Below are 25613 nucleotides of genomic sequence, written 5' to 3' on the forward strand. Positions count from 1 at the left end.
GTAACCCTACCCCAATAAAGCTTATTAAATTTAAATCACTAACAGGTGGCCCACCCATTAACAAATCCAAAATAATTTTCGTTCCTGTTATTTCAACGGCTAAGTTCAGGTAAGGTAAGCAAACAACATTCTTATCTAGAGTAATTAACTTTGAAACACCTGATGTTCTGTTAGAACTTGACAACTAAGCTTATTAAGTTTCTTCAACCAGGAAAACCCTACACCACCTCTCCCTATAGATGCACTTGCAATTCAGTCTGTGCCCAAGGACAGATCTTCAAGATCGTACCTCCAGATTCCGTGATGCCAGGCCTGTCAGGTCTAAGAGGCTAGCCTACACCTAAATAAGGCAAGCATCAAAATACATAGAATTAAATCTTTTTAATTTAATTTAAAAAAAGCTTCTCCACCTCTACTTAAAGTAAAAAATAAAATGTTTCAGTTGTCTATAGAAGTTATTGCAATCGGACACAATATAACGAGATGGAAACACATCATTCAACAGCACCTTGTTTTGTTCAACAGCAGCTGGTAGCTCAGAAAATCTGAACATGGTATAGAATGGAGTCATTCTTCGAAGTAATACAAATAAATCAACCTAGAACCATAGTGTTCTTGCTAGGCTTACCCCTCTAGAACCTTTGCATCCAACAAAGAACCCTTTTAGAACCCTTATTTCTAAGCGTTCAGACAGTTTTCTGATGAAACAGATCCCATTATATGGTCGATAGATGTTCTTTAGGACAGATGTACAGCTTTTTTGTACCACACAGGTAAACCCTCCAAATGCAGGACAGTGTGTCCCTTGAAACATAATTGCAATACAGTACTGTGGACGTAGGAATACAGTGAGGGCAATTCAAGTTATGGCACATAGCTAGCTCTAAATATTCCTTTGCATGTACCATTCATAAGCATATTACACACATGTATCTATAATACTCAATACTTCTACCTTACTCTACATACTCCCCATCCTACTCTTTCAAAAATATATGCTAGTTTACATTTTTATGTATTTTACTGCCATACTTGCCATATCTACAATCTCAATACCACCACCAATATTGCTGCTAGTTTTACAGTACTCTTTTAAAACTGCTATGTAGTGCTATGTATAATATAGTTTTGCTGTGTGTACATTTTTCTCCATTCATAAGCTTATTACACTCATATGTAGCTATAATATTCAATAACTTTACAAATGTATGCTAGTTTACACTGTTGTGTATATTACTGCCAAATCTATAATGTTCAGTAATTCTACCCAGATTGCTGCTAGTTTACAGTACTCTTTTCTTTCAACTGCTGCTAGTGTACAGTGTTATGTATTTTGCTTTATTTTATTATTATTCTTTTAGTCTGGCTATAGTTTGCTTATATATATTCTTCTTAGCTCTCACTACGTAGTTGTTGGGTGCCATGTCAGAAGAATTCCATTGTGCAGGATGACGCTGTGTTGTTCGGTGCATTTGACAATAAACCTTGAAACTAAAGAGGTAGCCTTTGGAGATGATATATTCTGTGTCTAATCTTATTATAAAATTGTTTTCAGAAAGAGTATAATCAAACAGTATAATCAACTATATAGACTTTAACGAACTCTTTATGTTGTTGTGAGAGGTAGAACCAAAGGGACAGTTCACACAGTTGCTTACAGATATACATCCAAAATAAAGAAACAGTTTTCTCTTTTTACAGTCGAAGTACTGGAAACTGTGTTTTAGCAGTGACTTGAAGTTTAGAGTGCAATACTGGATGTTTATTAGGCAAATATAAACGGAAACCAATTATAGTAGAGTATTTTCCAGAGGTATGGATGTGACCTAACAACATACATCATTTTGGTATAAAAGTATCAAATACAGTTTTTTCAAGTTTGTAAAGAAATATAACAGTGTTTCAAAGAGGAAATAATTTTTTTTCTGCAAATTAAAACACCATGAGTTATGAAGGTTCAGTGTGGTCTCTAGACCTTCCTGAGTAGGCCTTTCATCACTCAATAGGTGTTTTTGTTTCTGCATGCATGTTAGTCTCTGCAGGCCTTTCTCTCTCAATAGATAAATCTCAATTGGTGTCATTAGGCATTTTGCTCTGTATGGGAGGTAGTCATTTACATTAGGGAAATAAAATCTCTCCATTTACAGTCTGCGGGTCCTCTCCCTCACAAGGCAGAGGGTCCTCTCTCAATTTGCGGGGCCTCTCCCTCACAAGGCAGAGGGGCCTCTCTCAATTTGCGGGCCTCTCCCTCACAAGGCAGAGGGTCCTCTCTCAATTTGCGGGGCCTCTCCCTCACAAGGCAGAGGGGCCTCTCTCAATTTGCGGGGCCTCTCCCTCACAAGGCAGAGGGTCCTCTCTCAATTTGCGGGGCCTCTCCCTCACAAGGCAGAGGGTCCTCTCTCAATTTGCGGGGCCTCTCCCTCACAAGGCAGAGGGGCCTCTCTCAATTTGCGGGGCCTCTCCCTCACAAGGCAGAGGGTCCTCTCTCAATTTGCGGGGCCTCTCCCTCACAAGGCAGAGGGGCCTCTCTCTCGCAAAGCGCCTGGGCAGGTTCACTCCAAAGGCTTGTTTCTTTCAGTAGACGTTTCGTCTTCACTTTCACATTGTTTTTCAAACTCTTCTGGTTTGCTACTCTCCATAGGCATGTTGTCCATATGCTTAGTAGAAAAATTCACACTCTTGATTGGTGTAGTTTGGTTCTGGATAGGTGTTTTAAGTATGCTTTTGGTTTGGATCTCAATGACCGGTAGGCTCTTTGTCTTGAGTTTTTGTATTTTGTTGGAAGGTATTTGCCTCTTGGCAGTGGTTTGGCTCCGGGTCTGGCTCCGGGTCGGGGTCTGGCTCCGGGTCGGGGTTAGGCTCCGGGTGGGGGTCTGGCTCCGGGTGGGGGTCTGGCTCCGGGTGGGGGTCTGGCTCCGGGTGGGGGTCTGGCTCCGGGTCGGGGTCTGGCTCCGGGTCGGGGTCTGGCTCCGGGTCGGGGTCTGGCTCCGGGTCGGGGTTAGGCCCCGGGTTTGGCTCCGGGTCGGTGTTTGGCTCTTGTCTGGGATCCTTAACATGCTTGCCATCACTGTCTTGCTTGGAGTCATTCTGATGGTTGACAACTCAGCGGGTATTGTAGTCAGGGTACTGGTCTTGATGGGCTCCGTGTTCTTAGTTGGGGTACACCGGGGCATCCTTCGCCTGCTTATGATCAACTGGTGTAGCCGCTGACACAGGTCATTGAATGTCGGCCAATCACATTCCTCCTCAACCTCCTCAACCCTTGTCAACCCTTCGGATCCCACCAGCATCCAGTCCGGGAGAATCCTGGATGAAAGAAAAAAGAAAACAGAAGTAAGTGGTGTGAGAGAGTGAAATAATGGTGTGAGAGTGAAATAATGGTGTGTGAGAGTGTCATGGCAAAGGGAAGTAACTAATCTCCATCAATACATGGAGCATACTTCTTTATGTAATGTCATGTCATTCACTATTTCAGGAAATGCTAATATACACTTGGTAGTTTGTCCTGATCGAAGTATCTGAAAGCAGCATGAAACATTGCAATGTCCTTATTGTACAAACACCTACTATGCCCTCCATAATCAATGGTAAAGATAAAAAAAAAAAAAGGCATTTTAAGAAGAACCCTGTTTAAACCAATTAAATTACAGATATTAATTAACAGTTTCTTTACAATCACCTCAAGAAGTATGGGCACCTTTCATGTAAATTAGTAAAAGTGATTTCAAAGCATAGGTTTCAAAAGTGATGGCACCCCTACAATCAATATTTCATGAAGCCTCCACTGGAGTTGATGACAGCAGTGAGCCTCTTCCTGTAATCTCTGTCAAGTTTGGCTCACACCTCAAAGGATCTTGGACTGCTCCTCCAAACTGCACATTTCAGGATCGCAAACAATTTGTCTCATCTGACCAAAACACACAATTCCAACCGGAGTTCCAATAATGCTTGTTTAAGCTCAGGGGCTGCAAACTGTTGGTTGGGATCAGTAAGGGCTTGTTTCATGCAAATGATATGGTGTCAAACGGTTGATCTTAACACTAGATAACCCAATGATTCCACTAAACTGTGCAGTTCTGAAACTGGGATCCTTTGATTCTTCTTTGCTTCTCTCCCCAGCTTCCTCAGAGTACGTGGGGGCAAAATGACATGCATCCTCCTCTTCTTCAGAGTACGTGGGGCAAAATGACATGCATCCTCCTCTTCTTCAGAGTACGTGGGGGCAAAATGACATGCATCCTCCTCTTCTTCAGAGTACGTGGGGGCAAAATGACATGCATCCTCCTCTTCTTCAGAGTACGTGGGGGCAAAATGACATGCATCCTCCTGTTCTTCAGAGTACGTGGGGGCAAAATGACATGCATCCTCCTGTTCTTCAGAGTACGTGGGGGCAAAATGACATGCATCCTCCTCTTCTTCAGAGTACGTGGGGGCAAAATGACATGCATCCTCCTCTTCTTCAGAGTACGTGGGGGCAAAATGACATGCATCCTCCTCTTCTTCAGAGTACGTGGGGGCAAAATGACATGCATTACTTTAATAGTTACCTTTTCCTCACAGGTGTGACTTTTCCATTACGGTTGACAACATGTTTCAAAGGTGAACTCTTTTCTCCCCTACAACACAAAAAAGTGAAAAAAACATCCTTAGCAATCAAGTGTTGTGGCATTACAGCACATTCTGAAACAACAATACAAATAAGGTCAAAATTATGATACGGAGAAAAGGTTATTTGCTGGTGATATTGTTTATTGCATTTTAAAGGTCAGGGATTGGAAAACAGGTTTCAAAGCAGAAAGGTATTTAAAGATGAATTCACCTAGTGGGAGGGCCCACCTTCTCCAGAAAACACAGACTGGGGTCTGCTCTCATCAACATGAACTCATCATACCCTGAGACAGACAGAGACAGACAGCGTTTCAAGTGTTAAAACCTTCCTCATCATTGCTGCCTCACTCAGTGTGCGCTTGAGAGAGTGCACGTGTGTGTGTGTGTTGATTAACAAGATCAAAACAGCGACAGAAGTCTTAGGGGTTATGTTTAGGGCCAAACCGACTATTAGGGTTAGTATTAGAATGTAGGTTATTTGAAGGTGTGTAAGGTACTTCTAGGTAGGTTAGGGTTAGTATTAGAATGTAGGTTATTTGAAGGTGTGTAAGGTACTTCTAGGTAGGTTAGGGTTTGTGTTAGGCATTAGAGCTAGGTCAACTTTAGGCACACATATTAGGTTATTGAGGTTAAGATTAGATAAGGTTAGGATTAGGGAACACTGGTTTTTTATTTTATAGTACTCACAAGGAAAGTAATAAACAACTGTGTGTGTGTGTGTTTGTGTGTGACTGTGTGTGTGTGTGACTGTGTGTGTGTGTGTGTGTGTGTGAGAGTGTGTGTGAGAGTGTGTGTGAGAGTGTGTGTGTGTGTGAGAGTGTGTGTGAGTGTGAGAGTGTGTGTGAGTGTGAGAGTGTGTGTGAGTGTGAGAGTGTGTGTGTGTGTGTGTGAGTGAGAGTGTGTGTGTGAGTGTGAGAGTGTGTGTGTGTGTGTGTGTGTGTGTGTGCTTGCTATACCATGTTTGAAGGCCCCAATAAGCAGAGATTTATCGGCCTCCTCATCCCACCAGCCCGGGAGTGAACCTGCCTGTCCTGCGCTGGTGACTACACACGGCACATGGATAGACACTTGCCTGTAACAGGAGGGGTGAACTGTTAGAGACAGAGACCGGGTCCTGAATGAGAATGTATGCCCTGGACATGGCGCTCCATTCAACCGGGGCCCATACAACTCTCTGGAACAAAGGCGCGTGGGAAACCAACAACAGTGTGTGCGGTTGTACAGGTGTGTGTAACAGTTTGTACGCGTGTTGGTTTGGCGTGGGGGATTTCTTACTTGGCTTTGGCCCCAGCCATGACTTTCTGGGCCTGGTCTCCAATCACGTCCTGTTTCAACACCATCAGAATACGTAGTCGTTGCACCATTCTTGAGACACAGAGTGTTAGGCAGACAGTGTTAGGCAGAAAGGGGTAAGAAAGGGTTTTGTTGTTGTCGTAGTTGTGGTAGTTGTGTGCATGTACAGCCACGCTGAAATGCTGCTGAATGAATGTACGAATGAAGCTAAAACAGAGACCCACATACATTTTGGAGCGTTGCTCTTTGAGCTGATAGCAAAACTTCTGGTCCAGGTAAGGTTCTGGGTTGTAGTATGCCAGCCATGCTATGTTGCTGGTATCAAATTCCTCGTCAAACTTACACGGCTTACAGGTCAGACCTGTGTTGAGCCGAAGAGAAAGAGAGCAGGACAAAGAAACACGCAACAGATGAGAGATCCGACACATCTAAGACACAAAGATGTATGTTAAGTAGAATTCCTATCCAGTCATACCTTTATGTTTGAAGTACGCTTCCGGGTCCCTAAACGGCTCGATGAGTTTCCAGAGGGCATCCTTGATGGTGGCTTTGCCTTGGTAGGTCAGCGCACACACAGACACAATGGCCCTGCACATCTCTTCCAAATCCATCAGTGGCATGTTACAGATCCCCACATCCCACAGCTGTCTCAGTATCTCCCTCCATCGCCCCCAACTGTATGGGAGAAGTACTGCACGTTTACAACCCGCAGAATCAACCAGTAGCATTTCCTATTCATTCAACACGACTACAGTCAGACTAGGAGTGTGAACCTTTAAACTAAACCTGGGTTAAACCCGATTTGAGGCGATTCCCCTCATCTCCCTAAAACAGTGAGTGACTGCAGGTGTTCCAGACATCACCTGCACCACAGACGTGTTTTGGACACAATTCAGATGGCAAATTTGATAATGCTGAAATCATATTAAAAAAAAACATACATAGAGCAGTGTTCAAATTTCCCTTCAAGGTTTAGAAACGATCCCCGTTAGCCTGGAGGGGTCCAATGATGTAACACCCTCCCTCCAGGACACATTCACACCCACATATCTGCCTTTACCCCTCTCTCTGGTCCATCCATAGAAGACTCTCTATAATATACAGATTGTTTTTCTTTAAGAGATATGAGTGTTTTTACATAGACAATGTGTTATTAAAATCACGGTGCAGTTATAATGGAACATTAGCCTAACTGGACAGGTAATAAAGGCTTGGTGAAAGATGAGAAGAAGAGGTACATTTCTGAAAACAACAGAAGATATAAATTACCATAGACATTACCTATTGCTTGCCTGCTCATTAATTAGTGTTCAGGTCTCTGTCTGTTGTGGGTAATATATCCAAGTCTATTCAGTGATTTATGACCTTCTTCAATAAAGCTGTGAGACAATAAATGAAGGGACACCATACCATTCTACCAGGTAAGCATTGGCTACTTAGTTAACATTTCAATCAAGAAGGTTTTTTACCTACCAGAAGTTGGGTTTCATTAACATAATCGCTAACAGCTACACAAATGCATTGCGGGGGAGCACAGAAAGTGACAGACTTGCTGCTTACTCAGAATGTTCCAGTTAATACAATTACTACTGGACCCTGTCCATGTTTTACAAAAATGGACACATTGGATTAATTTTAAATAAAACAATGTTCAGGTCTGGTGGGATTAGATCATTTCACTTCCTGATTAATGTCTGGATTCCGTGATTCCATCCCCACATTTAGCATCATAGAACACACAAGAGTGCAATTCACTCTTCCTGGGTCGTTGCGTTGAGATGCAAAGCGCTGCGGTGTATGATTTACTAGGATTTTGCAAGCAAACAGAACAGCCATTCTGCGTGGCTAATTGTTTCGCGTGTGTAGGTAAGTTATAAAATGGCTTTAACAGACTCACCCAAACCGGAGGAGCATCTTCTCCACCTGGACGTAGTGATCATATTCCAGGCCTGCAAATGGAACTTGAAACCTGGTGGTCAGAGTGCCGTTTGGTGAAACCCTGCCCTTAAACTGTCTGGGGGACTGGCGGGGAACATCTGGATTAATGTAGTCAGGGTCTCCGTCCTGGTCTTGGTCACTGATGTCCATACATCCTCCGAAGATCTTCACTCGAGTCCTCTTTCTGGGCTGGTTTATTACCAGACTGGACTGAAAGGCAGAAGAGATGAGGAGAGGCGGTGGGTAAGACAGACGGGGGAAAGAGGAGGACAGATGCAGAGAGATACTAGTTAGGGGACAGAAAAGGAAGGTTTGCATATCCAAAAGACAAGAGCCATGTACTCCACATACAGAATATATTCCATGTCAGACTAAATTCAACTTTGTCATTGAACAGTACATATACAGTACAATGAAATGTGGTTAGCATCTAACCAGAAGTGCAAATAGAAGAGGGCCGAAATGTACAAGTATTTCCAAGTGTATCTATTTTAAATTATATTTACCGTCTTATTACAAGTCAAAGTTTCCACGTCTACTTTGGCCTTCTGAGCCCATTTTTCCCAGAACTTGGGATCATCAATTTCGATGTTGGATTGACTCTGTGATGCCACAAAACTAGCCTATAAGGGAAGAGAGAGACAGACACAGACAACATTTTGATGGTTAGAGAGGGACAAAAATACAATGTTGTCACCAACTGCTGTTGACTAACACTCAGTTACACAGGTGTCATGGCAGAAATAAACATTTCCTAGTGGGGACTGGCAATAAAACACTGTGTGAAAATGTTTTGCCATACACGGATCACATATGTAACAATCTCCACAATGAAATGTATTGTGAAAGAAAACCAAATACATCTGGGAATTTTTATGCATGTATTCTTAATTATAAAAGATTTGTTAATCGATGCTAGGGTTTGTATTTCACCAAAATGGAAATTCTATTACTAGGTCAAAATACACCTGTCACTAAATGAGATGTCAGGTGTAGTGATGGGCAACTCGGCCTAAAACCCTTTTTGTTTGTGTTAAGAAATACATTCCTGAAAACCTTGAAATACAGTGCACAGTGGTGACATCTGCTGGTCAGAAATAAATATCACATGGTCAATAATTTGTGCAGAACAGGAATTTTTTTTTTCGCCTCAGGACCCAAAGTTACATTTTTGATCGATTTTGGAAATCTCGTTTGTTTATTTATTCAAAGGCCTGAAGAATCTAAATTAAAATGGATTTTTGGAATGCGTGGCTCCTTTTGATAAACAGTAGCTTACTAATGGAATTTTGTATAATGTATTACTGGTGGTAATTCACCACTGACTTTTGATCCGTTTTTCAAATATTCCCAATATAAAAAGAGCTATAGTATAGATTTTAGAGTTGTTCATTGAGTCCATGTTCTGATTTTTGTATAAAGTAATTCACCAACTGCCAGAACAAATTCCTTGTATGTTGTGAAACTTAACTGGCAGTAAAACTCCTTCTGATATTTGGTTGCTTTATCATTAGCAAACATTTTGTAAGGCGTTGTATATCGCTCTGTAAATACACTTCAGCCCATTACAAAAACACCCACGTGTTCAAAAAGTTCCCAATCCTAGCTGTTAAACAGCACGGTTGTTCACAACAGAGTAAGGTGGAAGTCACTTGCACAAATGCATGCGCACACACCTTAGAGAAGGTGGACCCTTTCTGGCCCTGGCTGCCTATAGTTCTGGTGGTAGCTCTGCTCTGGAGTATCTGGTCGATGTCCTCCTCGCAGAATCGCTTCTCGTCCCCGGTGTCCTCCATCACGGCCGCATACGCTCCTTTTTTCAACAAGGTCTCCACCTCTGCCTTGGTGAAGTTCTGGATCTGAGGGGGAGAAACGGGTTTCGAGAAGGCGTTCATTTGCGCCGCAGCTGTAGCTCTGGGTAACAGTGTTAACACGGGTGACTAGCGAAACAGGATGTACACTGGATGTATTCCACAGCTGGCCCGGGTCTATCAAGTAGTCAAAGCCTTGGTTATTAGTCGACAAGCAGATGGAGCTGCGCTTTGCTCTGGAAAACATCTAACGTGTGAAACCGCCGGGTGTCCCGTCGAGAGGTTTGAGGACCGCTGACAGACCCGGTCCTCAAACCACACACCAAACGGGGTAAAAAAACAGAAACAATTCTCACCCCGCTGGCACGTTTTTTCAGGCTTCCACTCATGCTCTGTAGGACAGCCTGATCCAGGCCCAGCTTCACACCGGCCTTGTCCAACATCAACTGTTCACAGGAGTTCTTGGTCACCAGCCGGTAGGACATAACAGCCTTCGTCTGACCGATGCGGTGGCACCGAGCCTGGGCCTGAGAGTGAGGACAGAGGGGACGGTCAGCAGGTCATCCAATAAGAATTTAAGACTTTATGGCCATGATATTGGCCAATATTCCCCATTTACATTGAGGATATTAAGGTATAAAGATAGCAGCATGTTTGAGATTAGGGTTAAGGTTGGATTTGAAAAAGAAAAAACAGGCAGAGTTTAAATCCAAGTGAGGACTTTGTGGTTAGGAATTAGCTAGGAATTACCTCCAACCTGATTGGTAGTCAGAGGTCATTGGTCAAAGCCCCATTTACCTGCAGGTCGTTCTGGGGGTTCCAGTCCGAGTCGTAGATGATGCAGGTGTCCGCAGCAGTCAGGTTGATCCCCTGTCCTCCTGCTCTCGTGCAGATGAGAAACAGGAAGTGCTGTGAGTCAGGCTTACTGAACCGGTCAATGGCCTCCTGGCGACGGTCTCCGGCGACTTGTCCATCAATACGCTCATATATGTACCTGTGAGGGACAAACAAAACAGGGCTGTTGTATTACAGCTCGGCGTCTGTGGTCTTGGTGCATGGACAGAGATTTAAAAAGTATTAGATTAATTTAATTGCCAATTGAACAGTTGTCAAGGTACAACTGTATTGTGACTTCATTGGGTGTCATGAGAACATTTTTGGGATAGCGGTCTTGCTCAGGGATAGAATGACATATTTGCTGACTTTAGGATTTGATCCAGCAACCTTCTGATTAGTGGTTAGATGGTCTTATCACTAAGTATCTGCCAGCCTCATACATGCATGAGATGGGCTCACATTTTATCAGCTATACATGCACAAAATGTTTCGATTTTCAATATATTTTAGGCTCTTATTTCAACGATTGATCAAAACTATGGTTCCTTCTCAGGACAACAGAATACCGTTGGTGAAAAAGCAATAAAATCATAGCATCCAATAACAATACATATAGAAGGAGGAATGCACTACATATCCAATATGCACCTTAGTATGGTAATAATAGTGTATGGATTGCTTCATGTCAATTCCCAGTTAAGTTAGCCGACAGGGGAGTAACTCTGTCTCAAACAGCTAACACCAATCGTTCCAAAGCCATTGCTGTAAATAAGAATTTGTTCTTAGCATACTTGCATTGTAAAATGCAATGAAATATAAAAATAAAAAGTTGTGTGTCCTATCTACATTGTTATTAAACTGGGAGGTATCAAATGTATTTACTAAAGGCCTTTTTAAATCCACAGCTATCAAAGCGCTTACACAGATCCCCAGCCTAAAAACCAAAAGAAATTGTTGCACAGTGACTAGGGAAAAACTCACTAGTGGATTAGGAATCTAGGCGAGTGGATATTATAAGACACCTTGAGCTTTTTGGGCAACATCGATGCTTTTGCATGTTCAGACAACGAGCGAGCAAATAAGTCTTGAGGCAGAATCCAGACCAACTGCCCAACCCAGTGGACAAAGACAGGGATGACCAGTTGGTCCGTGGGCGTTAAGAGACAGAACCTCATGCCCCAAAACTAAACAATAAAATAAGTGGTGTAGCTTACCCTTTGTGTGAGACATAGTCCTCCAGGATGTCTAGCATTCGGACCATCTGTGAGAAGATGAGCACCTTGTGCCCACCATGCTTCAGCTTGGGCAGCAGCTTGTCCAGAAGGACCAATTTACCAGCCGACTGAACCAGACACTGGAGGGAGAAGTCTGGAGAAAGAGGGTCTAAGGTGGTCCTCAGCTGGGAGACTATCACTTCTTCAGCGCCTGTTGGCCATGGTAAAGAACAGGATCGGAGTTTAGGTTAAAGAAAAACAGCAGTTTCTCACCCATCTGGTCTGAGTATGTATCCTGGGGATGCAGGGCTGACCTACAGGGCTATGGCATTGACCTACAGGGCTAGGGCATTGACCTACAGGGCTATGGCATTGACCTACAGGGCTATGGCATTGACCTACAGGGCTATGGCATTGACCTACAGGGCTAAGGCATTGACCGACAGGGCTAAGGCATTGACCTACAGGGCTAAGGCATTGACCTACAGGGCTAAGGCATTGACCTACAGGGCTATGGCATTGACCTACAGGGCTATGGCATTGACCTACAGGGCTATGGCACTGACCTACAGGGCTATGGCATTGACCTACAGGGCTATGGCAGTGACCAATACTAGGGTTAATCTACTCTGGCCATCAAAGTTCCACTCCATGTTTTCATTGCATCCCTCTGATCAGGGACTTATTCAGACTTGAGACACCAGGTGGGTCCAATTAACGATGAGGTAGAGCAGAAAACCAGTAGGCTCCGGCCCTCGTAGGGTAAGAGTTGATGATCCCTGACCTATAGGTTCTGGCGTTGCCTTGTGTTATGCTGCTGGGTACCTTGGACAAGAAAGGGGTGGTTGCAGCACTTGCGTAGCTCCATTAAGATATTGATCAGGTTGGGTAGTTGTCCGGATTTGTTCTGTTTGAGGAAGCCCCAGTTTCTCTCCAGGATAGCACGGTAGTACTTCTTTTGGAGATCCGTCAGCTCCACCTGAAAAGAGAAAGCCAACATCCTTTTCATTTGGAAATGCAATGATTGTTTTCTTTTATAAGTTTGCAACAGCAAACAAATGAGCTTTTCTTATTGAGAGAATCTAAGTAGTGTCTCCTCATTTCAATCTGTTTCATTGCAGGACGTGACACCCATCTACACATACCTCTATGATGGTCTCCTCTTTGGGCTTGAGGTCCTTCTCCACATCCTCCTTCAGTCTCCTTAACATCAAGGGCTTCAAGAGCAACTGCAACTTTTGCACCTGAGAAAGAAAGAAATCCAAGGTTACAAATGAGTTATCAGAATATATGTGTGGGTAACTAATCCTGGGTCTGCAGACTTCTGCTTCCACTCTGCTCTAGGACACCAATGACACCAATTCATAATATGGCCGGAGCGACGAAGTGGTACTCGCGAGACAGTGACTCAGAGCCATGTGCAACTCGGTGAGCCAGAATCCAACTTCATCTTTCCATGCATTAATCCGAAACTGTACCTGTTCCTTTGTCTCTATATTGCCATATTGCTGTATGAAGCTCTCCTCGGAGTCGAACTGCTCTGGCTCCAGGAAGTTCAGTAGACTGAAGAGTTCTTCCAGACTGTTTTGCAGGGGTGTCCCTGTCAACAAGACCTTGAATTCCTGAGCGAGAGAAAGAGAGACCGGAAACAGACTGAATTTAAACCTGCGCTTAACGGAGGAAAAGGAAACATACATTCACCATGTGGAGGGTGATGGCAGGGCTGTGTGTGTTTCACCAACCTGTGTGAGATTACTGAGGTTAGTGCCCAGTTTGCAGCCCTTCCCCTTGAGCCGGTGGGCTTCGTCAACGATGGTACAGCGCCACTTTATGTGTCTGAAGGCGGGGGGCATTAACAACACCATCTCATAGGTCGTCAGGAGGACGTCAAACTTACACATCCCTGGGATGATCTGGCCCTGCGGGTTAGAGGTCATAATGACGATAAGCAATCTACAAAAGAGTCACGTTTTGGATTTGTTAATCCGCTTACGATGAGCCTTATACAGCTCTAAAATACATTCAGACAGCCTGTCCTAAGACCTAAATGCAGCAACAACAAAAAAGTTTTTTGTTTCTTACGTTGTTTCTGAGGAAGATTTCATACTCTTCGATGACTTGTCGGCTGGCCTTCGAGCCATGGTAAACCACAGTGTACAAGTGAGTCCAAGTGGAGAACTCTCTGACCCAGTTCCCCAAGGTGGATAGAGGGACTGGAACCACACAAAAAAACATTTGGCACTAGAATAGAACACAATATCATTTTCCAGTTCATCAAGTAAGTAAGGTTCAAAACAATTTCCCCAAATTCCTGGGTTTTCCAGAAATTCCAATTAAAACATTTCCATGGTCCATAACCTGGGGTTGTCCTTCACTCTGCCACAGCGTACAAAAAGGTCTGAAGGAAATATTTTTTTTAAAAACACAGGATTTCTGGAAAACCCTGTAAATGGCCAAAAAAATAAAAATGCAACACTGAAATAACATTTTTTATTTAAACCAAGCAACCCTCCGATAGTCTGTGTCAGTCTCTACTTTGGCCGACTGCCCGGCCCTGGACTTGAACCGGTGAGCTGTCGATTACGGGTCTGTTACTTTAAGCCACCTACCTATGACCAGGAAGGGCCCTTGTACCCCTGCAGAGTGCATTTCTGAGAGAAGGGCTATGGACTGGATGGTCTTTCCCAGACCCATCTCGTCTGCCAGGATACAGTTCTGCCTGGAGGGACAGGGATATGGAAAGATGGAGGGGAATGCTGGGTGTAAGGAGGTTTGGGAGACATGTTTGTGTGACATTTTTGGAGATGCTTAGCAAATTCATGTGTATAGAGGCTACGTTTTCCTATTTCATAGCATCCCTGTGAGTTTATCAGTTCTGTAGTGGGCCAGGAAAGCCTATTTTTGTATGCCCAAAGTCACAGTTCGCGTATAGAAAATTGTAAGTCATGGTTCAGTACAATTTCGGTACAAAAGTTGAAGCTGCACTAGGTAGGATATTTTCAGTAAAAAAAAAAAATATTACACAATTTAGCAATTACTCACCGGTCAGAAAGCAGTTTTGCATCAATGGCCGATATATATAGAAATATATAGATTTACCTGTTCCAAAAAAGCACTCTCAGAGTTCAATGTCATTGAATGTCATTAACGTTAGCTTAGGGGTCTTGGATGCTAGCTATTGAGATCTAGTCTAAGTCTTCTTTCCCTTCTTTGCAGTTTTCATAGTGTATGCTGTAGAACAGGTCCATCTAAAAATATATATATATTGTGGAATAGTTCATTTTCCCCCATAATTCAAACCAAAAGGGACACCTTCATATACTCTAGATCAATTACACATATTGAAACATTCCAAGCCGTTTTTGTTTCAATCTTGATGATTACGAATTACAACTCATGGAAATGAAAAATCCAGTATCTCAAAATATTTGAATAAAAAATTATTATACAGAAATTAACTCTAATCAGCTAATTAACTCAAAACACTTGCAAAGGTTTCTTAACTATGTTAATTTATGCACTCAATACTTGTTCGGGGCTCCAACGAAGTACTGATATACTGGATTTTTGATTTCCATGAGCTGTAAGTCATAATCATCAAGACCGAAAAACAAAAAAGGCTTGAAATGTTTCACTATGTGTAGTGAATCTAGACTATTTGGTGTCACATTTTGATGTGAATCACAGGAAAAAAAACGTTTCCACTATACTCAAATTTGCACCTGTAGACAAGCGAGAAATTGGCAGTTTGTCATCCTGGTCTCTATAGTTGCCGTTATAGTTTCTCACAGTAAGCAAACTTCCCTCCCTATGGCGTACATATGCTATTATATTTATATATATACACACACATATATATATATATATACATATACACACATATATATATATATATACATATACATATACATACATATACATATACATATATATATACACATATACATATACATATATATATATCATTAAATTGATACATGTCCAGAAATTGTCTGGAAAGTAGCCACAAGCTCCAAATATTTCACTGGCACTGAACCGTCTGTGTTGCTAAAGACCTCTTATATGGCCTCATTAGCTTACACAACACGTTTATAAGGTACAAAACCTGAGTTTACAGAATACTACCTAGGTCAGCTTTAACAGGAAAGCCTTAATTATCCCAAACGGGAGACCTGAAAGATACGGGAGGGTCCTCAAGCTCTGGCTTGTCGTTTGTGTTCGCCATATTTATTTACGATGCTGCATCACATGCTAGGCTACTTCAGTTGCTAAGTTACGTCTCCAAAAACCATCTCCGGGGGAACCTTTGAGTTTAGAATGTTAGTTCCACACACAAAAAAGTCACGTTTGGTTAAAACTAGAATTTTAATTCGGACCACAACTTGCACCAAACCGAATGTCCTGTACCAAATGGTAGGGTATGGATATGTGTAGTTACATCCCTACTATACAAGGTTCAAAGGTTGATATAATATTATCATAATAATGTTAAATAATTCCTTCTTAATGAACACAAGTTAGTGTTTTTACTAACCTGTGGTACCAGTTGAAAATTAACCAATTGACTCCCTCCAGCTGGTAGTCTCGCAGAGTGAGTCCATCTCTGCCTTTCCATGGCCCCTCCAGCTTCTCCCAGAACTTTTGGGGGGGACGAGGCTGAACGAAGAGACAAAAAGAATATACAGTTACTGTGGACGACAGTTACAACCAAAATTCATTCAGCAACACCCAAACTACAACCACCTCACAAACCCAATGCAACCAATTACTCAGGACCACATTATGACCTTGACGAAAAACAAAACACCACCACCAGCATTCCAGAATAAACAAAGCCTGAATCCAACTCAACAGATTCTTTATTGGTACTGTGAGATTATGGCTATTTGAAAATGTACAACACAAGTGCTGACTAACTCGGAACAAAGGACCATAGATAGGATGTGTTGCCTGTTACTGATGGGTCCCACACATCCTGTCTATACATCCTGTCTATACCTCCTAAAAGGAGTTGTCCATGGACGGACATAGACTATGAATAGAATGGAAGATAGCATTGTGAGAAAGCAAGTCATAATACAGGTGTATTTTAGTTCTATACTCTTGTTCAAGAACAAAACCCAGAGGAATGGTGCTTTGCTATCTTGTGCTATATTAGGTACTGTATAGCAAACATCTGGCATCTATTATTGAGGGGCCCCACACAACACGATAAGTGTAATGATGAAGAATTAATTAGAAATTGTATACAATCTGAACTCGGTGAGCAAGTCAGACACAGGTCAGACAATTCACAGGGTTTAGTTCACATTGGAAAACAGAACAGAAGATTTAACACCATGACAGCATTGCAGATGCTGCGAAATTTAGATGAGATGGAGTCAGATAGAAACAGATCCCAAAATCAACATAACGGATGTCTGGTCTTCATCTGATAATGAGCCGCCACCTCCAATGCATAAGCCTCCTCGCAAAAAAAAAAAAATGAACCAACTGCGACTGCAAATGCACCTGCCAGACACTACTGAATGTTAACCTTTGATCAACCTTTCATTCTGCCAGACACTACTGAACGTTAACCTTTGATCAACCTTTCACTCTGCTCATCGAAATGATATTTTTGAATTTCCTATGTAAATGTTGTCTGTCCTGAAAGCCCAGGCACATGATCAACAGTGAAACAAGGGGTTCCTACACAAGGGCAGTTATAGGATGTAGTAGTGAGGATCTGGTGTGTGTAATAGTGGAGAGTCTGGGGTGATGAGGAACAGGTGTGTGTAATAGTGGAGAGTCTGGGGTGATGTGATGAGGAACAGGTGTGTGTGTAATAATAGAGACTCTGGGGTGATGTGATGAAGAACAGGTGTGTGTAATAGTGGAGAGTCCGGGGTGATGTGATGAAGAACAGGTGTGTGTAATAGTGGAGAGCCCGGGGTGACGTGATGAAGAACAGGTGTGTGTGATAGTGGAGAGTCTGGGGTGACGTGATGAGGAACAGGTGTGTGTGATAGTAGAGACTCTGGGGTGATGTGATGAAGAACAGGTGTGTGTGATAGTGGAGAGTCCGGGGTGACGTGATGAAGAACAGGTGTGTGTAATAGTGGAGAGTCCGGGGTGACGTGATGAAGAACAGGTGTGTGTAATAGTGGAGAGTCTGGGGTGACGTGATGAGGAACAGGTGTGTGTAATAGTGATGAGTCCGGGGTGACGTGATGAAGAACAGGTGTGTGTAATAGTGGAGAGTCCGGGGTGACGTGATGAGGAACAGGTGTGTGTAATAGTGATGAGTCCGGGGTGACGTGATGAGGAACAGGTGTGTGTAATAGTGATGAGTCCGGGGTGATGTGATGAGGAACAGGTGTGTGTAATAGTGATGAGTCCGGGGTGACGTGATGAAGAACAGGTGTGTGTAATAGTGGAGAGTCCGGGGTGACGTGATGAGGAACAGGTGTGTGTAATAGTGATGAGTCCGGGGTGACGTGATGAGGAACAGGTGTGTGTAATAGTGATGAGTCCGGGGTGACGTGATGAGGAACAGGTGTGTGTAATAGTGATGAGTCCGGGGTGACGTGATGAGGAACAGGTGTGTGTAATAGTGATGAGTCCGGGTGATGTGATGAGGAACAGGTGTGTGTAATAGTGATGAGTCCGGGTGATGTGATGAGGAACAGGTGTGTGTAATAGTGATGAGTCCGGGTGATGTGATGAGGAACAGGTGTGTGTAATAGTGATGAGTCCGGGTGATGTGATGAGGAACAGGTGTGTGTAATAGTGATGAGTCCGGGTGATGTGATGAGGAACAGGTGTGTGTAATAGTGATGAGTCCAGGTGATGTGATGAGGAACAGGTGTGTGTAATAGTGATGAGTCCGGGTGATGTGATGAGGAACAGGTGTGTGTAATAGTGATGAGTCCGGGTGATGTGATGAGGAACAGGTGTGTGTAATAGTGATGAGTCCGGGGTGTTCCGTGAATGCGGTGCCAGCAGCTGCTAGAATGCACGGTGGTGGCTAATAGGCCGGTGACAGGGAGCAATGTATTCAAGCTTCCCCAGAGGGAGGTGTGATCACAGGAGGCACTGTGACAGTGTAGGCTACTGTAAATCATCCTTTTATCATCCTTTTACTCTGTTAATCAAATTCACAAATCAAATTAATTGAATAATACACTGCAATGTTTTTACTTGGAGAGGCTACATATCCTTGGATTTATCAATTTCATTTCTATGAATAGGCTGTAGCCTATGTGTTATTCATTCTTAGAAATGTTTGGTGTTTATCAAGCAACCATGCTTTAGGGCTATGTACTGGTATTCATGCATATATCCTTTGATCGTCGCAAACTCATCAATAATGTCTCTTATTTTACTTTATACATCATCAAACTGAAAACTGAATTCTAATGGATTTGTTTGGAATAATTTAAGTGTAGTGTAATTTTCATTTTGTACATTTGTAGGCCTAATAAACAAATGCCAATACTATAACCTGTGTTCTTAGAAATAATCAGTATTATTTTTTCAGTCCTTCAATAAACACATTCTTAAAAACAAACAAATTCTGTAATTTATATTTTTTGTTTTGTCTTTTCTATTTTGTTTGATGACGACCTAGTAGATGGTGACCCAACTGATGCTCTGGCTGGACGGTGATGCTGCTGAGGAGAATGTGTATACTAATAGGGCTGATTCGAGCTGATACTATGCTAATGACGAGCTGATACTGTTCGCCTGAAAGGCTTGGCGGTTCTAGTGTTAAAGACAAACATCTGAAGAACATGGAAGAACTATGGAAGACCAACATCTTGAAATCATACTAATAAATTCATGAATCCTTACTTCCAGATTCATGAATTTTGACAGAATCAAATACCAGAACCTCCAGATATTTCCACTGAATTGAAGATAGGTGACAAAACAAGTGTGCAAAATCTATTTATATAATCCATATTGCAATGACACTTACAAGATTCTTGAGGAACATCGGTTGGGTGTGCAATCTCTTGAACTCCGACACCTTGTCTTTATCCACGTCCTGAGTCAGCTCCCAGGTGGCGTCGGCATAGGGCAGGGAGCACCACTTCACCAGGTACTCATACGCACGCTTGAAGAGGTGGGAACGGTAAGACACACAACATTCAGACTTCATTGTATTTCCAAGTACACAGCAGCAGAAAGACTAACGAGTACTGTTGAATCCTTTTGAAGTTGTTTTAGAATATCCACACCATCTACAGACCAATACAAGAAAAATATTGCCCAAATACAACCACGTCATATGTCACCACAAACAACACACACGCAATGTATACATGCACGAACACGCACATTTCTGCCTTTCCTGGCTGTGCATCACACACACGGCAGTTCATGAGTGATCTCTCAGACGTCGCGCTCTTACCTTTTTATTGGAGGACTTATATCTCACGTCCAAAACTCGGTCTGCAATCACGTAGTCTTGGTTGAACATGGACCCATCCTGACACACAAACACTGTTACATTACCGTCCAACTGGTAGACTAGTGGGGGAGGTCATGACAAAAAGAGAGAAATGAATGAATACAACAATTCATAACTGTTGACTTACATCAAGACGTTCATCTTCTGTCCGACTGTGAAAGTTTCTTAGCTTTAATTGACTTCGTTCATCTTTCTGTAAAATCTGCATGGGGATCCACTTACAATGTACATAGGACCTAGAGAGGGAAATAATGGAAGAAGTGAATTTCATACAGATTTTACACAGAGAGAATGAAAGGTAAAACAAAGCAAGTGAGAGAGCCAGAAAGTAGGAAAGAAAAAGCAAGAAAGAGAGAAAGAAATAAGCAGTAAGAGAATAGAGGTGACACATTTACCATATGAAAGACTAACCTCACATTTCACACAGACTTCCTGCGCACAAAATCACTATTAGGATGGCGACTTACTTGTACTTAAATTTGACATAATATTCATTCACTTCCTCAGTATGCCCAGGGACGACCTAAAGGAAAAAAGCAAACCGGGGATTTCAGTAAAGGCACAAGCATGTAGAAGCGATAAAGCAACATGGTGGAAACATAACACAATAATGACGTATGCTAAGACGATCGCCCGCGTGCACACAGACACACAATTCCTGTCACCTCTTTTTGAGTGGTCCTCATGGAAAAAATTTGTTCAATGGTATAATCGTCAGTATAATCTGCTAGGATGTAGGAATGCACCGCAGACCTGTAGACCTGGGCAAAGGACAACAGGGACAATTAACACTGCTGTTCTGAACAGTTTATTAATAGAAAACAACTCTCCTCAAAACACTTGGTTTTTCATTACCTCGTGGTCATTTGACTCTTTTTGTTCCTTAACTTCCTCCTCTTCACTGTTGTCTTCACTGATGTCATCCGTGTACATCTTTCTTTTTAGAGTCCCGTTTGATAGCCTTGTCAAGCATTTTTTCTGCCAGTTGGGAATGAAAACAGATCGGACAATTGGAATCATGTGTCTTGGGAAATTCAGATGGGGCAAATTTCAACATAACCCATATAGTAAGAAAAGTAGTGATATGACTTTATTTATCCGATTATTCCACAAAAGCACTATGAACTTTGATGAAAAATGTAGCTTTTATGATAATGAAAGGTCTTTAGTGTCACATATTACTTTAATTTTATAGGGCATCACATATGCTTGAAAATGCTCAATATACGCGGTCTCTCAAATCAACAAAAAAGTATCCCGATTTTAGGGCTGCTCTTAAAAGTGCGTGATGCTCCTGACTTTCTGAAACATTGGGAATGACATGTTCTTCCAGAGCCATGTTTGGGAGTTTGGTTGTCACAACAACCATCACAATACTCATGGTTTTGAAGCAGAACCAACTCTTGTCCTTAAAATAAGTGTACATATTTGGAAGCAGGATAATTTCAAATACCTTTGCTTGAATTGGGCTGGTTTTTGAAAGATTTGTGGCTGGATGCTTTTTGGTCTTGAGGTCAGATCTTGATGATCTGGCCGGTGACCATGACGGTGACCCTGCCGGTGACCTTGACGGTAACCTTGACCTTGCCGGTGACCATGACGGTGACCCTGCCGGTGACCATGACGGTGACCTTGACGGTGACCTTGACGGTGACCTTGACGGTGACCTTGACAGGGAGGGGGAAGAAAATGGACTGAATGTAAGGTGGGACACGCATTTCTAAATACAGGTTCTACAATAATAACCAGTCCGGGAAGAATCCCAAAAGAAGAAGACAGTTGGTAGGAAAAATGTAATCCTCCAACCTAAGATCTGGGGAAATGTACTGTTTTGCAAACCAAATGGAATTACTTACTTTCTGAGACGCTTTCTTTTGAGTGGCCTCCTATGCTTTTTAGGCGTTGTTAAAGTCCTAGACTCTAAATTCAAAGCATCAGGTTCAACTGGAATGTCTACTCTCTGGAGACGAACACAAATTAACGTCAGACCGGCTTGGAGTTTGGGGTCTGAGCGGATAAAACGTTCTTGTCTTCCCCGCAGATCTTCAACAGACGCCTCGCCAACAGACGGCTCGCCAACAGACGGCTCGCCAACACACGGCTCGCCAACACACGGCTCGCCAACACACGGCTCGCCAACAGACGCCTCGCCACAAAACACTGCTCGCCAACAGACGCCTCGCCAACAGACGCCTCGCCAACACACGGCTCGCCAACACACGGCTCGCCAACACACGGCTCGCCAACACACGGCTCGCCAACACACGGCTCGCCAACACACGGCTCGCCAACACACGGCTCGCCAACACACGGCTCGCCAACACACGGCTCGCCAACACACGGCTCGCCAACAGACGCCTCGCCAACAGACGCCTCGCCAACAGACGCCTCGCCAACAGACGCCTCGCCAACAGACGGCTCGCCAACAGACGCCTCGCCAACAGACGGCTCGCCAACAGACGGCTCGCCAACAGACGGCTCGCCAACAGACGGCTCGCCAACAGACGGCTCGCCAACAGACGCCTCGCCAACAGACGCCTCGCCAACAGGATGTCCGGTCTCGCCGAGGGAAGAATCCTGCACAGGGATGTGGAGAGACACAGACATGTAAAGGCCTTTAGTAACTACATTTAGTGCATTCGTTTTAATCTATGCAGCCCATACAGAACCCTAAAACTGAACAGTATAGTATTAGCTAGTCCAGGGTGGTTTAGGGTGGAAGGGATTGTACTGCAAGTGTCTAAAGCAAGTATGAGGAGATTAAAATCAATGCGAACTGATAGACGGTCCGGCAGGAAAGTTTAAAAGGGGAATGTCAGTCACACTGATACTTTTTGTAGAACAAGAAACCAGGCAAGCCTAGTTCAACTGCAATAAAAGCGACAAACGTTATTTTCCTCCCTGGACTCAAACCCGGGTCTCCAACATAAGAGGCTGTGTCTTTAACCACTACACCACAATATAGTTGATGATAACTGACTTTTTCATCAAGTGAGAAAGAGAAAAATAGTGGAAACCCCTACTCTTTTACTGCCAAAGGGTGTGATCTAGCCTATATTACCCCAAAAAGCATGCATGGATGCACCAGAAATAGTTGCAATATAATAGTAAACAGTTTTATTTTAGGCTTCCTATAACGTACCACCTGAAGGTTAAAGCCAGCGAAGTTTTTGCCGGTACTAAGTTTCAAGGTTTATAATGCATAATTTGTTTTGCCTGTGATGAGGCTCGAACACGGAACCTCTTGGTTGATAAACTGCGTAGTGGTTAGTCGGGGACTATCAAGAGCCAGTCAGTCACTCAGTAAGAGACATTCCCTCTTATTGGCCAGCTCTGCTTATGCGAACCGGCAAATATATCTTTTCTACGAATAAGGCAGTTAACTCAAATTGTTCCCAAGTCAGTAATGTATCCAAGATTGCGTTGTTGTTGCAGTTGTCATTTAAGTAAAAACAAGGGGGGAAAAACATACCTGGTCCTGGCAGGGAGTGGTGACACTGTCCAGCTCAGGGAGCTCAGTAATCTCGTCTCCACTCTCTTCCTTAATGACTGGTGGCAGTTGGATATTTTCAAAGGACCCGGTTGAGACATATGCCATTTGTCTCACAAACCTCCCCTCAGAGACGTTTTCAGCATCCCTCACCAGCACCGTCGGGATCACGTCCTGGAGACGTGCTGGTGAGGTCGTTTCCTCTTCCTCAATTTTCACGTCCACCTAATCAAATGAGACAAAACAACGCTTAATTGCACACACACCATCAAATCGATTCAAAAGATATAGTGACATTCAATGACAATTGTATGAATAAAACTATATTAAACTGAAAATGATGGGCCTTTCACCATAAGGACATCGGTCATATTCTCCTCCGGCACCTTCTGACTATAGGAGTGATCCCTGCTTAAAGCCAATCTCGCCAGCACAGAATGTTCTGTCTACAGAAAAGGGGGAAGGAATGACATCGGATAACTGAAGTAAGCTTATACATAACTTGGGGGTGGGGGAGTGTATTCACACACAAACCCACGCAAAACCACCATGTGAAGCTTTAAGAGCATAGCGACAATGTGAAGTAGAATAAAGATGAGTTACTGGGCATACTGGTCGGAAAAAGGGTTGTCACGCAAACGTGACCCAACTCTAGTCCTTTAAAGATCTGTTTTGGTGAAAATACGTTGTGATCAAGACAAATTTCTACAGGAGTGGACTTGATCTGGAGGCACGGCAGTTCACAATACCTCAGTAAGCACAGAACGGTCCTTGTCCAAGTCACCCGAGGCTGTACTGCTCCATGTTGGCGGTGGCCCCTTCAGGCAGGAAAACAAGAATATACACTCAATACAAAGTATTGAAATATGAAATGAACAAAAACAATGGCATTAAAGTGGCAACAGAAATAAGATATTAGCTCATGTAGTGACCTTCCAATCTGGGGTACAAAGTTCATCTGCGGTCTGGTTCTCCTCCACAATACAATGGAAATCCTGGGAGACATTGATGGGTTTGGTGTCTTCCAGCTCCATGGTCCCCTTGAGTGAACAGCTAGCTGGGGTCAGTGGGTTTTTACTGCCGGCCCGTTTTACTGAGGTTTTCACTCAGCAGCCCTTCAATATTTAGCTACATATTCTGTTAACACAGTAGTGATTTCTTCAGGAGTGCTGTTGCGGCTTTTTGTGCACATCGACTGGATTCTACTCACACCATGCCAACTGACCTGAAAAGGAGAGAGCGTTTACTGAGGAGGATTTGGTGGTTTTGCAGCAGATCTAGTTTTTGTCTGACCCAGCGCTAATAATATGGTGCGATCTGTCCACCCAGTTGTGCAGATTATTTGGTTCTGACTAAAGACTCTGGACACAGCCCACCTATATTTACTGACCCGCGGGTCATGTGAACATTCAAAAACACGGATGTGGTCTTAAAAGGACGCCCCTCAGTTTCTGGTACTAACCCAACTCGTGCGTTTTTCCTAGTCCAGGTGCCCTACATTTCTTGTAGTTGGTTGCTTTTTGTTTTAGGCTGAGTATCTGTATATCCAGCACATGTAATTAATTGACTGGATAAACACTATAAACAAATAATATATTTGTATTTGTTACATGTAATATATGTTAGTTTTTTGTTGTGAAACTTACTTGGCAATACAGCTCTTTCTTATTCTGATGTATTGGTTGCGAAGTTCCACTTGGGTAGAAAGAAAAACAAGTAGAAATGTTTGCAGTGATTGACAAGTGGAAATTTGCCACGTTAAATTTGCATCATGCAACAAATTGTACGAACCAATTTCCATGCAAGTGAGATTGTATTGTTTCACTAGCAAGCGGATGGTAGCATAAAGCTAAAGATGGCTACGAACGAATGAATTGATAACACTACGGTCACGTGAGACATGCGGTCTAGAATTGATTGTTGTGAATACAAGGATGTGAGTTATTGGAGAGAAAAGGCTTACC

The 25613-nt window shown here is 43.1% G+C and overlaps 2 protein-coding genes across 3 annotated transcripts; both read right to left on the reverse strand.

Annotated features, from left to right (window-relative positions):
• Positions 1–1197: 1197 nt before the first annotated feature.
• LOC105030101 (chromodomain-helicase-DNA-binding protein 8) lies at positions 1198–22305 on the reverse strand. Of its 2 annotated transcripts, XM_034290722.1 has the most exons (29): positions 22016–22305; positions 21803–21826; positions 21613–21724; positions 21015–21137; positions 20825–20920; positions 20627–20682; positions 20287–20395; positions 20100–20177; positions 19665–19802; positions 16236–16357; positions 14311–14420; positions 13784–13914; positions 13444–13620; positions 13180–13323; positions 12847–12945; positions 12527–12680; positions 11702–11912; positions 10449–10644; positions 10007–10177; positions 9516–9698; positions 8346–8462; positions 7799–8049; positions 6377–6576; positions 6130–6262; positions 5884–5973; positions 5565–5680; positions 4820–4892; positions 4548–4616; positions 1198–3306 (listed from the first exon to the last, which is right to left on the reverse strand). In XM_034290722.1, exons 4-29 carry the CDS (start codon positions 21090–21092, stop codon positions 2553–2555), a joined length of 4056 nt encoding a protein of 1351 aa, XP_034146613.1. In that variant the 5' UTR covers positions 21093–21137; positions 21613–21724; positions 21803–21826; positions 22016–22305; the 3' UTR covers positions 1198–2552. The 2 variants fall into 2 exon arrangements, with proteins under 2 accessions (XP_034146613.1, XP_034146612.1); XM_034290721.1 differs by having other exon boundaries at positions 21613–21826.
• LOC117593888 (activating transcription factor 7-interacting protein 1-like) lies at positions 21674–25172 on the reverse strand. Its single transcript, XM_034290439.1, has 7 exons — positions 25112–25172; positions 24582–24874; positions 24399–24467; positions 24003–24095; positions 23632–23874; positions 22149–22736; positions 21674–21826 (listed from the first exon to the last, which is right to left on the reverse strand). The coding sequence occupies exons 2-7, from the start codon at positions 24681–24683 to the stop codon at positions 21674–21676; spliced, it is 1248 nt and encodes a 415-aa protein (XP_034146330.1). The 5' UTR covers positions 24684–24874; positions 25112–25172.
• Positions 25173–25613: the final 441 nt, after the last annotated feature.

This window comes from Esox lucius, chromosome 24 (genome assembly GCF_011004845.1).
Source record: "Esox lucius isolate fEsoLuc1 chromosome 24, fEsoLuc1.pri, whole genome shotgun sequence".
Taxonomy (NCBI): domain Eukaryota; kingdom Metazoa; phylum Chordata; class Actinopteri; order Esociformes; family Esocidae; genus Esox; species Esox lucius.